Source organism: Leptopilina heterotoma, unplaced genomic scaffold (assembly GCF_015476425.1).
Source record: "Leptopilina heterotoma isolate Lh14 unplaced genomic scaffold, ASM1547642v1 Lhet_14, whole genome shotgun sequence".
Lineage (NCBI taxonomy): Eukaryota > Metazoa > Arthropoda > Insecta > Hymenoptera > Figitidae > Leptopilina > Leptopilina heterotoma.
The window spans coordinates 2074887-2088968 of record NW_025110859.1 but is presented as its reverse complement, the minus strand read 5'-3'; the positions used below and the strand labels follow the sequence as shown (position 1 = coordinate 2088968).

Sequence of the window (14082 nt, the reverse complement as noted above, 5' to 3'; positions counted from 1 at the left end):
TAATAACACTTCAATCATCTATATACAATTTAAAATCGATATTCTGGAAATAATTAATACTTCTACTGCATCTGTAATTATCGTCAAAATAAGTATTAAAGGTTTCAATATCTTTTAATGATAAATAATTAAAAATTGTAAATGTTAATACAAAAACTGTAAAATCATTAAAATTTTAATTAATATATGATGATTTTGCATAAGTGGAAAAGTTTTCCGTGAAATTAAAGAGAAAAAAGTCAGATATTTAAAAATGCGACAATCGACAAGAATTGTAATTTTTATTCCCCCGTGTATTAAAAATCTGACAATGCATCTTTCATGCTTGAAGCGACAAAATATCAAATTATAACGTTAGATCATGTTTTTACGTTCGGGTAGGTTCCGGTTATATCAATGCCAATGTTTCATTGTTCGATTACGCAATGTTAAAGTGAATTTTTCAAGGTTTAAAAGTATTCAAGGGCAACCGCAAATGAGTATTATGAGAGTCGCCAAACCGTCTAGCAAGTAGCCAATAATATATTTATTCCTGTAATTCCCGAGTAATAAATAAATTTATCAGATGCTCTTATAAATTTTCGTCTAGCCAACAAAGATTAAGATTTCATTTTACAAAAAAGAATTTTTGCCAACAGACTAAAGAAAATATTCCCTTTCCCAACAGAATAAGAACAAAAACTACACTGAGAAAACTGGACAGTCAAATTCAGAGGTTCAAAAAGTGTATGTTTTCTTTGCTTATGAAGAGAGTTAAATAGTGCTTCTAAAATAAATTTTGAATTGATAATGGAAATCTACTTGTATATTCTCTCCCATTATATCTGAGGGTTAAAAGTTGCGCAGAAAATGTGTACGATCTGATGCGCGCGAAATTATTTTTCTGACATTTTATGTATTTAATTTAGGGGTTAGGTTGCCATATTTATTCATTTCGCGCCGGATAAGGAAGGGATTTCTCAAGATGGTTAATTTGTCCCTCTGTTAGAGAAATGGCACGAATATCTGTCAATGGTGAATTTGAACATTTAGATTGTTATCCAATAGCTAACTCTCAAATATCAACGATTTTTCCCTCCAGATGTTTAGTCCAATACTCCAGTTTTCTCAGTGTATCTATGGCAAAAGATTAGTATCTTTTGCCATAGAAAGTAAATTTTCAAATTTAATATTAAATCTGAGAAGGAGAAAATAAGAATAACATTTTTGAATGATTTGTATAATCACAACTGGATATCGATAAATTTCGAGTGAATCGATCAAATTGGCATTCATTTATACCGATATATTTGTACCGCCTAACGGAAGCAGACATCGTTAACGTTCCTCAACAGCAGCTTCTTGTGAAATCAAGTCAATCCGAAAACAAATTCGAAATTCAAATTTTGATATTCGAAGTGCAGAATATCAGCGCCCTTTTACATCCCGATCTCATTCGAGCAGCAAACATTTTTTCGAAAGCATTTTGACAAACAAGAATCAAAATTATTACGGTTTGCAACTAGTCTGGTGTCCAAGTAAAAACTTAGTAAACCGCATTTCCCGTAAGGAATTTGTTTAGACCTTTTGCAAAAAATTTTACTGGCGTCCAAGCAAAATCTATAAATACCAACAACTCAGGTCAATTATAACTCAATCATCAATTTTTACAACTAAACAAGCTAAATAGTCTCATAAAAATATGAAATTATACATAAAAATTGATTATACACATTATCGGGAACTTCCTGGAAAATGTTTGTTTAATACTTTTCGAAAAACACATTTAATGACGAGAAACAAAAATGAAGACGAAGGGGCTAAAATATCTGCCCACGTGTGAAATTTGAGTATAGTAAAATTTATTACACTCAAAAACGTATCACGTAATAGTAACAGACATATGTAAAAATAGAAGAGAAAACGTTTAATATAATATTTTCTCACGTTGATGACGGTACTCACTTCACTGTGTTCTTTTATAAACGCAGAATATATAGTTTTTCGCCAAGATCAATTCGTAGGCGGTACAATGACTTTTCCAAATAACCCCCCCGAAATTTTGGAATTTATCCAAAATTCGTGTCTTGTTTACGTGTAGAAAAAAAAATCAATTATAATACAGATGAAATTCTTGAAAAAAGATCAAGATTAACAGAATTAAAATCAAGTCCCGAAAAAAACTAATACCACGAATATTAATTTCATTCAGTTGAAATAATTTTCGAGTATAATTAAGATGCGAGACACTTTAATAAATTTGTGTCTCGATGCAGCTTATTTGTTTCTCCGTATATCAATTTGTCCTTGAACGATGATATTAGGCTCTTGCCCTTGTCTTCACCCAATCGACAATAATTATTACCAACCAGGAAAAAAACCACTAAAAAAAAGTTTCAAAACGTTTCAACAAAGTTTCTATTAAAGTTTCAAAAGTTTCAAAAGTTTCAATAAAGTTTCTATTAGTTTCCAAAAAAGTATCTGCAAAAAAATACTTTTCAAAATTATTAACGAACAACAACTTTTTCTTTTTGATAAATCATAGGCGAAAATTCGTGAAAAGAATTATAAACGAAGCAGAAATTTTGAGGTCAACAACAACCCTACCATTAACATCAATTCGAATCCTTCCAAGAAATTCCTCTCTAAACCTAAATATATACTCAAAGAAGTTGGACCGCTAAAATTTTTCAAATAAGAAACTCGCAACTATATAATGAACCTGGCGATAAATGAAAAAGAAACGTAAGATTGATTATGCATTCGTTTTCAAGATATATAAACCTGAAAATCATCAATCACCATTTTTCATTGACAAAATGAAGGTGAATCGAGAGTATATTATTATTGAGTGACGGTAATTCTTAACTTTGTGTATGAATCTAAATCCGCTGTGTTTTGAAATTGGGTTTTTAATTACCGTTAATGATTATTAGGTGAACTCGGTACTTGTTAATTAACTAAATTTATAACCGCCGATTGTTGTGTTAATGAAAAAGTTTGATTGGTACGGGCACCAAACCACTGCTTATAATAACTGTTGTTTATAAATTTCGGCGATTGTAACTATTACTATTTGCAATTACCACTAAATGTAACTACCACTATTTGCAATGACAACTATTTGCAATGACCAAGAATTCTAACTTTCACTGATAGTTACTACCAGTAATTGTAAATACCACTAATTGTTACTACCAGAAATGGTAAATGCCACTAATTGCGACAACTAATTGTAACTATAATTTTAGGAAGAACCATTCATTACGATGGTACCATCAGCTGTAGCTTCTTCCTTGTGAAATAATCCTGATAGCAACAAAAATTATAGCAGACGAGTTAGTTTCAATCGTTCTCTTTACTTACAACAAACATAAAACAGTTTTGTTTTAACATCTAACAACACTCTAAGTCTGTTAGATCAACCCAAAAAGACCAAAGTTTCAAAAAAAATATATATAAACAAACTAAGGCGAATTTTATTCGTCATCCATAAAGATTAGAACCAATTCGTCGATATCCTAGTCCTGTGCTAACATCTACAGAAAATAAGCTTACCATAAGCTAAATTTTTGAATGGTTTTTAGCAAGTAAATTTTTAATGCGACCCAAATGCAGCGAAGTTTTCAAGGATAGAAAATAACCCCCCCCCCCTCCCTTTTTTCTCTTCAGGAAACACGAGGGATTCGTTTTGAAAATTTGTACACGTCGGAGGTTTAACTGACCTTGGCCCAGGTGAAATGTCCATGGTTGTGGAATGACGCTGATGACCTGAACTTTCATTATCAAACAATCCAGAATGTTGTGAATTATCCAAAGTGAATTCTTGTCTTTGTTCATGCGACCACATGATTAATACTCATCAACAACAAACACAATAATTTCCCGTCGATTTAGAGAAATCACGAACTGCTCAATATTTCTCAAAAAATCCCCAACATCACAACAATCACTTGAATCAATTATTGCCATTTTGAAAATCTTGATTTCTTTTCACATTAAAATTAGCCTTGCAACTAATCTGGCGCGCTTGATTACATTCAGGGACAGATAAAATAAATTTATCTTCAACGTTATTTAAAATATCCATTAATTCTTTTCTTCTTCTTTCTAGTCTCAATCAAAAATCGACCGACGTTTGTCGGCTTATTAATGAAATAAAAAAAACCGGCTTGTTTGTTGATTCCGGTGAGCGTGTGTGTTTTTTTTTCGAAATCGTCACCGCGAGTTGTCTGATCGTTTCACGTTACCTTTGAAATCGCGACACGTCTCCATCGTGTGCAATCTATTTAAATCAGTGAACACCACACAAACAGACACAAATACACATATTGCTTCTTCAAACACAAACAAGAAGGGAACGCTTGTGTATATCGAGCAAAGATGTAAATACTTCGTTTCTTCTTCGATGCGCTGAAATTCTAGACCGCCAATATCTTGATTCAGAATAAAGTGAAGCGAAATGGAATGAGGATTTGTTTTCGGACTTTTGGGAGCGTTGACCTTGGCACTGTCTTAATATGTTTAACGGAATTTTCGCCTTCTTAAACCAATGAAAAATGTTGGTCTTTAAATTAAACGGAGTTTTGACTGATTGTACTGGAATTTTTAATTTCTAATCATTTACCATTTGGGGTCAATTTTAGTTCTAATTAACTATTCACAATGCACTGTAGTTTCAGTTGGTGTACCACTTGATGTACTATTTGTTGTACCACTTGATGTATTATTTGATGTACAACTTTGTGTACCACTTGTACTATTTAATGTACCACTTGATGTAGTATTTGATGTAACACTTTGTGCACCACTTGGAGTATTATTTGATGTACAACTTTGTGTACCACTCGATGGACCACTTGATATGGAATACACTGTATTTGGAGGAATCACAAAATATCAAATTCAATGAAATCTGATAGCAAGAAGAGATAATTATGGTGGAAATCACAGTCGCGAGAAAAACGTGAAGATCAACAGGGGGAGGGATAAAAAACAAAGTGTAAACACGTTTGACGCGAAGGTTGAATGCGAACTGGCGGGATTGTTGGTTTCTTCAATTCTTCCTTCGGCCGAGCGGTATAACTAAACTCTCTCCCACTACTCGGCCTCGAAACGATACACCAAACGCCGTCCCTCTTTTTTTTTATGCTTTGGTAACATGTAACCGCATCGGATCGAAAGCCTCGGTGCAAGCACTGATAACGATAAGAGTTCTCATTCGACGGTCAATTAAAGATCGACAATTTCGAAAGAAAGAGAATATCTTGTCTGAACATGAGAAGAAAACATCGAAATTGTTGCTAGCTGACACTGCAAGCAACTAAGAAACTAACAAACTCTGCTATTTTGCTAACCGACACTGCAAGCAACTAACAAACTCTACTAATTTGCCAACTACTACTATTAATACAACTACTGTTAATATTCTGTCGTAAAAAGCAAGAGTCCACAACTTTCATTCGATTAGGTCGACTTCAGCTTGCAACACTACGGAAAAAACAACCATAAGGAGTCAAAAGTCAAAACGATTTTTAAGAGTTCCAATGGTAAAATCGTATCTACTTTGACATCCCCAAACCTATTATCACTTAGGACTCGAAATCAAAACAAAATACCCTTTTATTACATTGTCATTTATTTCATGTCATATTGTCATTTAAGCAAAAAATCCACAATCTACATTCAGACTTGTCAAGTCAACTTCTTAAAATCAATCACTTTTTCTATTTTAATGAGAAATTTCATTTAGATTGTCAAATGTAAATGAAATTTCTCATTAAAATAGAAAAAGTGATTGATTCGGTTCGACATGGCGAAAAGAATTACTTTTTTTTAAATTCTTTTCTGGAGCAGTCCATGCTCTCTTGTTCTTCATCAGATAATAATCGTCTCAAGATTGATCGTTACAAGTGAAAAAAAAAATACACGCCGGGCGAGTAAATTAATTAAAACGTATACCAAAGAGATTAGAGCTTGTTATACCAATCGCTTATTCAAAGACCAATAATAATTAATCATCAAACATAACTGCAACCTCTTTGAAAGTACTTTTTTTTATCTTATCCATATAACTTCATCGTAATCCAATAACGATATCATCATCGTCAAAGAGCATTTGAAAAAGAGACACTGTTACCACTAAAGAAATTTCTTTTATATAATAATTTTTAAAACGAGACAAATAAGAAAAATTGAATATACTTCTTTTGTTTAAAAAAATTAGGAAAAAAGTTTTAATAAAATTAAATTGATGGACTTTATCTGGAACTGCGAAAAGTTTCTCTGGAATAGCGAAAGTATTTATTGAAATAATGAAAAATTTCGCTAATATAGAAAAATTTGTGGCTGTTTAAGGTAAAAACTTTTTTCCGTGGACAATAAGATAATTAGACAATTAGAAAATGTTAATTAGAGAGAAAAAAGATTTTCAATTCTTCTGGTTTTTATTTTTCTTTCTCGATGCGAATAAGATTTTGGAATTTTTGCAAAATTATGAAATTCTAATAAACAAATTTCAAACTCACCCGTAAACTGTTTGCAATTCAGATACGGAACTGGATGACGAAGCTCCAGCATCATCTTCATCCACGTCGTCCTTCATTTTGTCGGATATATTTAGAAATCTATAAAACGAAAAAAATGGATTTTGTAAACACTTTTAAGTTTCTTTCAATTGTTTATTGAGAACAGAAGTTTTATATTGTTATTATAAGCTTTTTTGCAATAATTATAGATTTGCACGATCAAAAATATTTATCGATCAAAATAAAAAAGTGTCGACAAATTTTATATAAATACTTATTAAATTATTTATCTATTTCTTTTCAAACGATCTAACAAAAATATAAATATTTAATTATCATTTCGTTCGATTATTAAATATTTTTATATACTGCGTATTGTTAAAATAATAAATTCATTTTATCTTTAAAACAATAAAATAATTTTTTAATCAATAAATTAATTTATCGTCACAATAATAAAATAATTAATTGTTTAATTAGTAAATTAATTTATCGCTAAATGAATCAAATAAATAAATTATTTAATAGTAAATTAATTTATCGTTAAATTTATAAAATAATTTATAAACAAAGTTATTAAAACTACTAAACTAATTTATTCTTCCATAATTCTAATTTATTAAAATTAATAAACTAATTCAGCGTTAAAATTAATTAATTAATCGTTAAATTAATATATATTGTTAAAATACATAAATTATCTTTCAGAAATGTGAAAAGTTTCAAAAAAAAGAAAAAAATAATAATCGTATTCGATAAAAGAGTATAAAATATGTTTGACATATTTTAAAGAATAATAATAATTTTTTCAAAAGTATTTCTGCGTTTAAAACATAACGTTGATGCATTTAATTATCTCAAAGATTAAGTCAGGTAGTTCTTTGTTGATGTAATGGGTCGTTGACACAAAATGCTATCATTTCGTTTTGCTGAGCACACATATGATGATATAAAAAAAAGTCTCATGTGCTAAATGAAAAAAAGCAGGGGGGGAAGGTTTTTTTCTTTTTAATAAAAATTTTCTGATATGCATTGTATGCTTCTCGCATTTTTGCATGAACAATAAAAAGAAACCTCAAGGCCAAAAAAAATTGTTATTTTATTTTTCAACAAAACGAAAGTATAGTTACCTGCGAAAAACTATTTTTCCTTTTTTCTTTTTTAAAAACAAAAGAATATTTTTAATGCAAAAAAAAATTATGTTTTCTAAAATAGAAAAATATTTTCTATGAAATATTTTTTAAAATAGAAAATATTTTCTGAAATAGACAAAAATATTTTCTATAAAATATTGTCTGAAACAAAAAAATTTTTTTTAATACATAAAAATATTAAATATAAAATATTTTCTAAATTAAAAAATATTTTCTGAAATAGACAAATATTTTCTATAAAATATTTTCTCAAATAAAAAATATTTTTTAATACAGAAAAATATTTTCTAAAATGAAAAAATATTTTCTAATATAGAAAATATTTTTTTAATAAAGAAAAACATTTTTCTCGAACTTATTTGTTTCCATAAAAAAAATATGACTAACAAAAACAAATATATTTTACTCATTCTTTTTTTTCCTTTGTTGTTATTGCAACTATTTTAGTAAAAAAAAAAAGAAAAAATGTTTCTCCAAGTATTGAAACGGTGAAAATTGATCATTTATTTCCACTTAAGTTGAATATATAGCCTTTAACAATATATCTACTGTGACATGTTTAAAAACCATTTTTGGAATTTTTCGTGGAATTTTTAGAGATATAGTTTTACAAAAAAAAATATATTATATACAATAAAGAATTTTTCATCAAAGAAGGAAAAGTAACATTATATCCTTGTCATTTCTTATACAACCATAAATAAAAAATGGCGCATAATAACCTTGGCTGATAATTGAAAAATTCTCGTTTAACGCTTAAAGCTATTTTATTATTCTTATTTATTATGGGAAAACAAAGTACAATTAATTTTTTTTTTTCCAGATTATTGGAAAAAGGAAACTACTGCAACTCTAGAGAAAAGAAAACAAATTCCAAATGATTAAATAGAGAAAATAATTCGTATTTTTTATAATTAGTTTTCAAAAATAGTAATTTTTAAAAAACTAATTGCTTATATAATTATTACAAAATTGAATTATATTATAAATATATTATTATTTATTCATTATAGATTATAATTTGTTAATAATATTCTTATTAAATAATAATAATAGGCATTATTATTGTTTAAACCTTTAAAACGTAATTATTAATTAATTTATAAATAAATTATGTTATTGATTATTAATATTTGCATTTTGCAATTATTTGAAATTAATGCACTTAAAAAAAAATTAATAATAAATAAAAATTGTACGAAAACGCTTGCCGCTTCGTACAACTTTTGTTTATTATTAATTTTTTATATCCCATTTATATTATAAATAAATAATTGAAACAAATAAATAAAAGTAAATAAAAATAAAAAGAATGAGTAAAAATAAAGTTTATAATTATCGTTAACTACAATTAACAAAATTAATGGTTAAAATAGGAGAAAAATAAATCGAAAAAAATTTAACGTCTTTGAAAATAATCATCAAGAAAAGAAAACAGTTACTTTGTTTCCTATACACCTTGAAATTATTTCCTTTTCAAAGCAGGAATAATGAGCATGCAAGAGAGATGAATAATCGGATGTTCAGCAACCATGCAAAAGAATAAAAAAAAAAAAAAATTAGTACATTTTAAGGTTTGATGACTGCCAAAAAAATAGCAGAAATAAAATACTTCAGGCCTATGAACTTTATTGGAACGCACTCTTTGAGGTCAATGAGATCGTATCGATAAATGTGATCAAAACATTGCTTTATTAGCATTATATTACGTTTTAAAGGTTCAAACAGGCTAATTTAAATTTTCACAGAGGTCATTCTTCGGTTTTTCTGGCAAAAAAAAGAAAAAAAATTCTCTTAAAAAAAATGCAAATACAGAAACATAAATTCTCTTATTAGAAAACTGCAATCTAAAGAAAAAAAAAAAAGAAAAAGAAATTAACAAAAATTCTCAGTGATTCGGTTGAGTATTTAAGTAAATTTTGAGCCAATTTTGATACCGAGTGGCAATATTATTAATTAATTAAAATAAAAAAAGAAAAGATACAAAATTACAATTTTTCCGTTTTTGAATTTCGCGCCAAGACAGTTCGTTAAATCGCCGCCTAGATGGCATGAAAATTCTCTCACAAACAAAGTGAACCAACCAACTAAAACTTGAGAGACAACTTCCACCAACTTCCCGCAGCCAAAAAATTCCCGTCTATATAAAGAAAAAAAATAGCCTACAAAATATGAAGCCTCAAAAAAAGAAGGTATATATCGAAATTCTTGGCGCAATGTGATTATAGTCTTTTTCATCATGGGTAGTAGTCTGTGGTTAAAAGTTACAAAAAAAAAAAGATGGGAGAAGAGAAGAGTGAAAAAAACAAGAGAGTTCAGTCAAACATAATTTAAAGTTAGAAACCGATTCAAGGACACTTCTTCTTGGACTTAATTATGTAATCGAAAAGAAGAAGAAAAAGAAGAAAAAAAAAGAAGAAACCGGTTGTAAAAACGATATAGTGTACAGTATATAACGCATTTTGTTGCGTGTGATCTATACTTTTCACAAGAGAGCTACTTAGATTTTATAAAAAGAAGCACATATTCGAAGGGAATGAATCAAGGAACCAGGAAGTGATTCAATATAAATATGATGAGGGCCTTGGCCTTACGTATTCATGTTTCTTTTTTTTAATTATAAACTCCATTTATAACCGAATTTAATATACACACACTACCAATATAATATATCTAATTATATATACCTGCAGAAAAATAATGACGTAATATTTTTCCCTTCTCTTTTTTCTTTCATCAAAACAAAAACAAAACGAAAATTTGTTTATATTAAGTTTTTAATAAGTTTTTAAAATAAGAAAATTTAATTATTTAATACAACAAAAAGATCAACAATAATTTGACGTAAAAAACTTTCCTTACTCTTTAAAAAAAAGTTTGCTTAAAATAAGTTTCTAGTAAGTTTTTAAAATAAAAAATGTAATTATTTAATAAAACAACAATAACATTAATAATAATAACAATAACCATAATAAAAAACAATAAAAATAATAATAATAAATAGTAATTAAAGCATTAAATAAATTTACCAGATAGATATTTATTTATATTTTTATTAAATAATTATTTTAGCATTTTTTTGACTTTCAACCAAATTTTTCTTCTGTTATTAAAGAACGTTTATTGAATTTAAATTTTATTTATAGGTAAATTGCCTCATTTTTCATTGTGAAAATATTATTATTTCAAAGTGTAAAAATAAGTTTTGAAAAATTCTAAAATTTTAATTTTTCGTTAGAGATAGAAAATAGCTAATAAATTATATAAATATTGGTAAATACCAAAACTTAATTTAACAAGAAATAGATAATAAATAAATATTAAATTACATTATTAATAAATAAATATAAGTAAATAAAAAAAATATTAATTTTTTTATCCCTTTTTAAAAATCTTTCATTTAGTTGATTGTTTTTCAAAAACTTATTATTTTTATTACCTTGGGGGCCCTAGTTGAATACCTATATCATAGCTTTAGAAAATTTACAATTATAGTTATGAAATTTTTAATTCCTATTTAATCGATTAATTCAAAAACGAGTTTTTCTTCAAATAATTAAAATTAATTTTGATATAAATAATACTAAGCTTTAAAAAAACTTATGTGAAATTTAGTATAATTTTTACATCAAATATAAGAATTTTAGTTAAATTTTAATAAAACTTTACTAAATTTCATATAGGGTAAGTCCGGGGGAGATGGCCATATGGGAGAGATGGCCAGTTCGAATATTTTACAGAATTTGTAAAGAAATATCACTTTTTATGAATTATTCTTCAACCTTTTGTGATTAATAATAAATCTAAACAATAATTTGATGAAAAATAATGAAGCTGTAAGTGTAATCCTTGTTTATTTTTTTTTGCATGGGTCCAAAATAATTTGAAAATTTCAGATTTCTTGTTGCTATATTGTTATTTGTTAACATAATTTTTAAATTTAAGTTTTATTGAGTAGTGTATAACCCACGCTTCGATATAAACGAAAAATGAAAGGAAAAATTATTTTATTTATTTAATATTTTGATGTTTACTTTTATCATGAATTTTTGGGTAAGATGGCCATTAATGACTTTTATTTAAAATTTTTTTATGTTAATGTTAGATACTTGAGAAATATTAAAGAAAAGCAAATTAAAAATGTCTGAGAAGAAAATAATTGATCTAATTGATACCAGAGATGGAGATTTATTTGTAGGTTCTGCTAAAAGTTACAACCGAACGACATTAATTGAAGATTGAATTCAATGCAGAATTTGACACTTGTGGCTACATGAAAACTGCTCTGAACCCCATGAAAAATTTTCAAAATGCGACCAGAAAAAGAGGAAAGTGATGTGAACGATTAAAAATTAAATTTAAGATAAAAGCCAAAAATTATAGGTAGTGGCCATCTCTCCCGAACACATGTGGCCATCTCACCCGGACATTCCAGAGAAATGGCCAAATGCACTTTTTCGAAAATGTAAATTTTAAGATTGTTGCAATGAAAATATTTTATTTTATGTTTCTTTATTTTCAAGTTAAGTATTCAATGTTTAATTATCAATAAAAGTTTAGACAAAAAAAGCTTTTTTATAAATTTTACACTACTTTAAAAAAACTATGGCCATCTCCCCCGGACTTACCCTAATATTATTTCTTTCACTGTTTAGTATTTTCTATGTCAACATTTCGGTTTGATGCACTTTTTCCCCAAATTGTAAAATACTTTTACAAAATTTAATATTATATTTTCTCTTCGTGTATTATTATTAATATTTTTATTATTATTTTTTTGCAGTAGACAACCAACAGGGTTTCTATAAAAAAATCCATGATTTTTCTATGATAAATAATAAAATTTCCATATTACACATTAAAACAAAATTGTCAAGTTTAGTCAGGTAAATGTTCTGAAAAAAATCTTTCAAAAATTGTTTTTGAATAGTTAAAATTTTGTAAAATTTTATTGAAAATAATTAATTTATTTCAAGTGTTCTGTTGCAATTTTTGAAAATCAACTTTTAAAGATTTTTAATTGCAAATTAAATCTTATCTTTTTTATTTATCTTCTTTCCATCTTAACCAAATCACTTAATTCTTTTTGGAAAAAATTCAGCATAAAAAACACAAAAATTGTTTATATTATGTTTACAAAAAAATTTTATAAACAAAAAAGTTATTAAATAATAATTGAATAACTTTTGAACACAAGGACGAAATTGAATGAGGCAAACACTAAAAAAATCTTAGTTGCGGTTTCTACAAGATTCCGAAATAAAAATTTTGTAATGAGAATGTCTTCGTATAATATTTTTAATATTTTTGTTCACTTTTGTGCATAAACATTAGAAGTTTCTGTCTTCTTCTTCTTCTTCTTATTATAGTCATGGGTTGAACACAACTCACGACACATTGGCAACGTACTGTGGACTAAAGCCTTGTACATACAGCCATGATCTATCTGAAACATAAGTAACAAGCCGCCTCTCCACCGAGTCCACACCGTACTCGGAGGTAAAGCAGCACACAATCTCCCTCTCTCTCCAACCGTAGTTGAAGAGAGAGAGAGAACGACACAGCACCAATCGAGCGGACTCGTGAACGCATGGAGAGAATTTTAATCAAAAAAAAAATAAAAAAAAATAAAAAAAAAATAAATAAATAAAAAAATAAAAAAAAAAAAAAAAAAAAAAAAAAAAAAAAAAAAAAAAATTGTAATGATACCTGGTAGAAGAATATAAAAGTTAGACTTTTATATTAAAAAGTTTTAAGAATCTAAATATAGGTGATACTAGTCTGAGTGTTGGATTGCTTAAAAACTGAATACTGCAAAATGGAGGAGGGCAATTTAGTGCTTTGGAGAATGATTTTAGTAGTGGTTTCCGATATAAATCAAATTTAGGACAAGCCCAGAGGATATGATCTATATCTTGCATCACATTCGGGTTACAAGAACATCCTGGAGAACTTACAAGGTTCTTCCTGTACATGCTTGCGTTTAAAGAGTAATGGTTACTCCTCATTCTGCCTATAGAGGTTATCCATTCTCTGCGTGAAATAAATGTATGGAACCAGGGTTTGCTTCGGATCTGATAGAAGTTTTTCATGTATAGTATGCCTTTGATTTCGCCAACAGTTTTAAAAAATTCATCACAAGTTTTAGTTAGTTCAATTTTTGGACATGTATAGAAGTCTGAAAAGGGCAGAGCAATGTTGAGTAAGTCTCCATTGTTTGCTGCTTCTTTGGCAATTTCGTCAGCTCGTTCGTTTCCCGAAATTCCCATATGTCCGGGAATCCAGATTAACCAGACTTCTTTGTTTAGATTAGAAAGGGTGGATAGTCTATTTCTAATAAGGAAGATAAGGTTGTTTTTAATATTGGTAGGATTAACAGAGGCAATACTTTGTAAGACACTTAATGAGTCGGAGTAAATAAC

The 14082-nt window shown here is 27.8% G+C and overlaps 1 protein-coding gene across 3 annotated transcripts in view; it reads right to left on the bottom strand.

The window, feature by feature from the left end:
• Nucleotides 1-14082, bottom strand: part of LOC122498039 (circadian locomoter output cycles protein kaput-like) — a 97391-nt gene that overhangs the window by 49852 nt on the left and 33457 nt on the right. Inside the window, exon 2 of one of the 3 annotated variants that reach the window (XM_043605536.1) lies at nucleotides 6507-6605. In XM_043605536.1, coding sequence (XP_043461471.1) covers nucleotides 6507-6583 — 77 coding nt within the window. In that variant the 5' untranslated portion in view covers nucleotides 6584-6605. Of the gene's footprint in view, nucleotides 1-3704; nucleotides 5208-6506; nucleotides 6606-14082 lie in introns of those variants that run through there. The other 2 variants (XM_043605537.1, XM_043605535.1) reach the window with 2 other exon arrangements.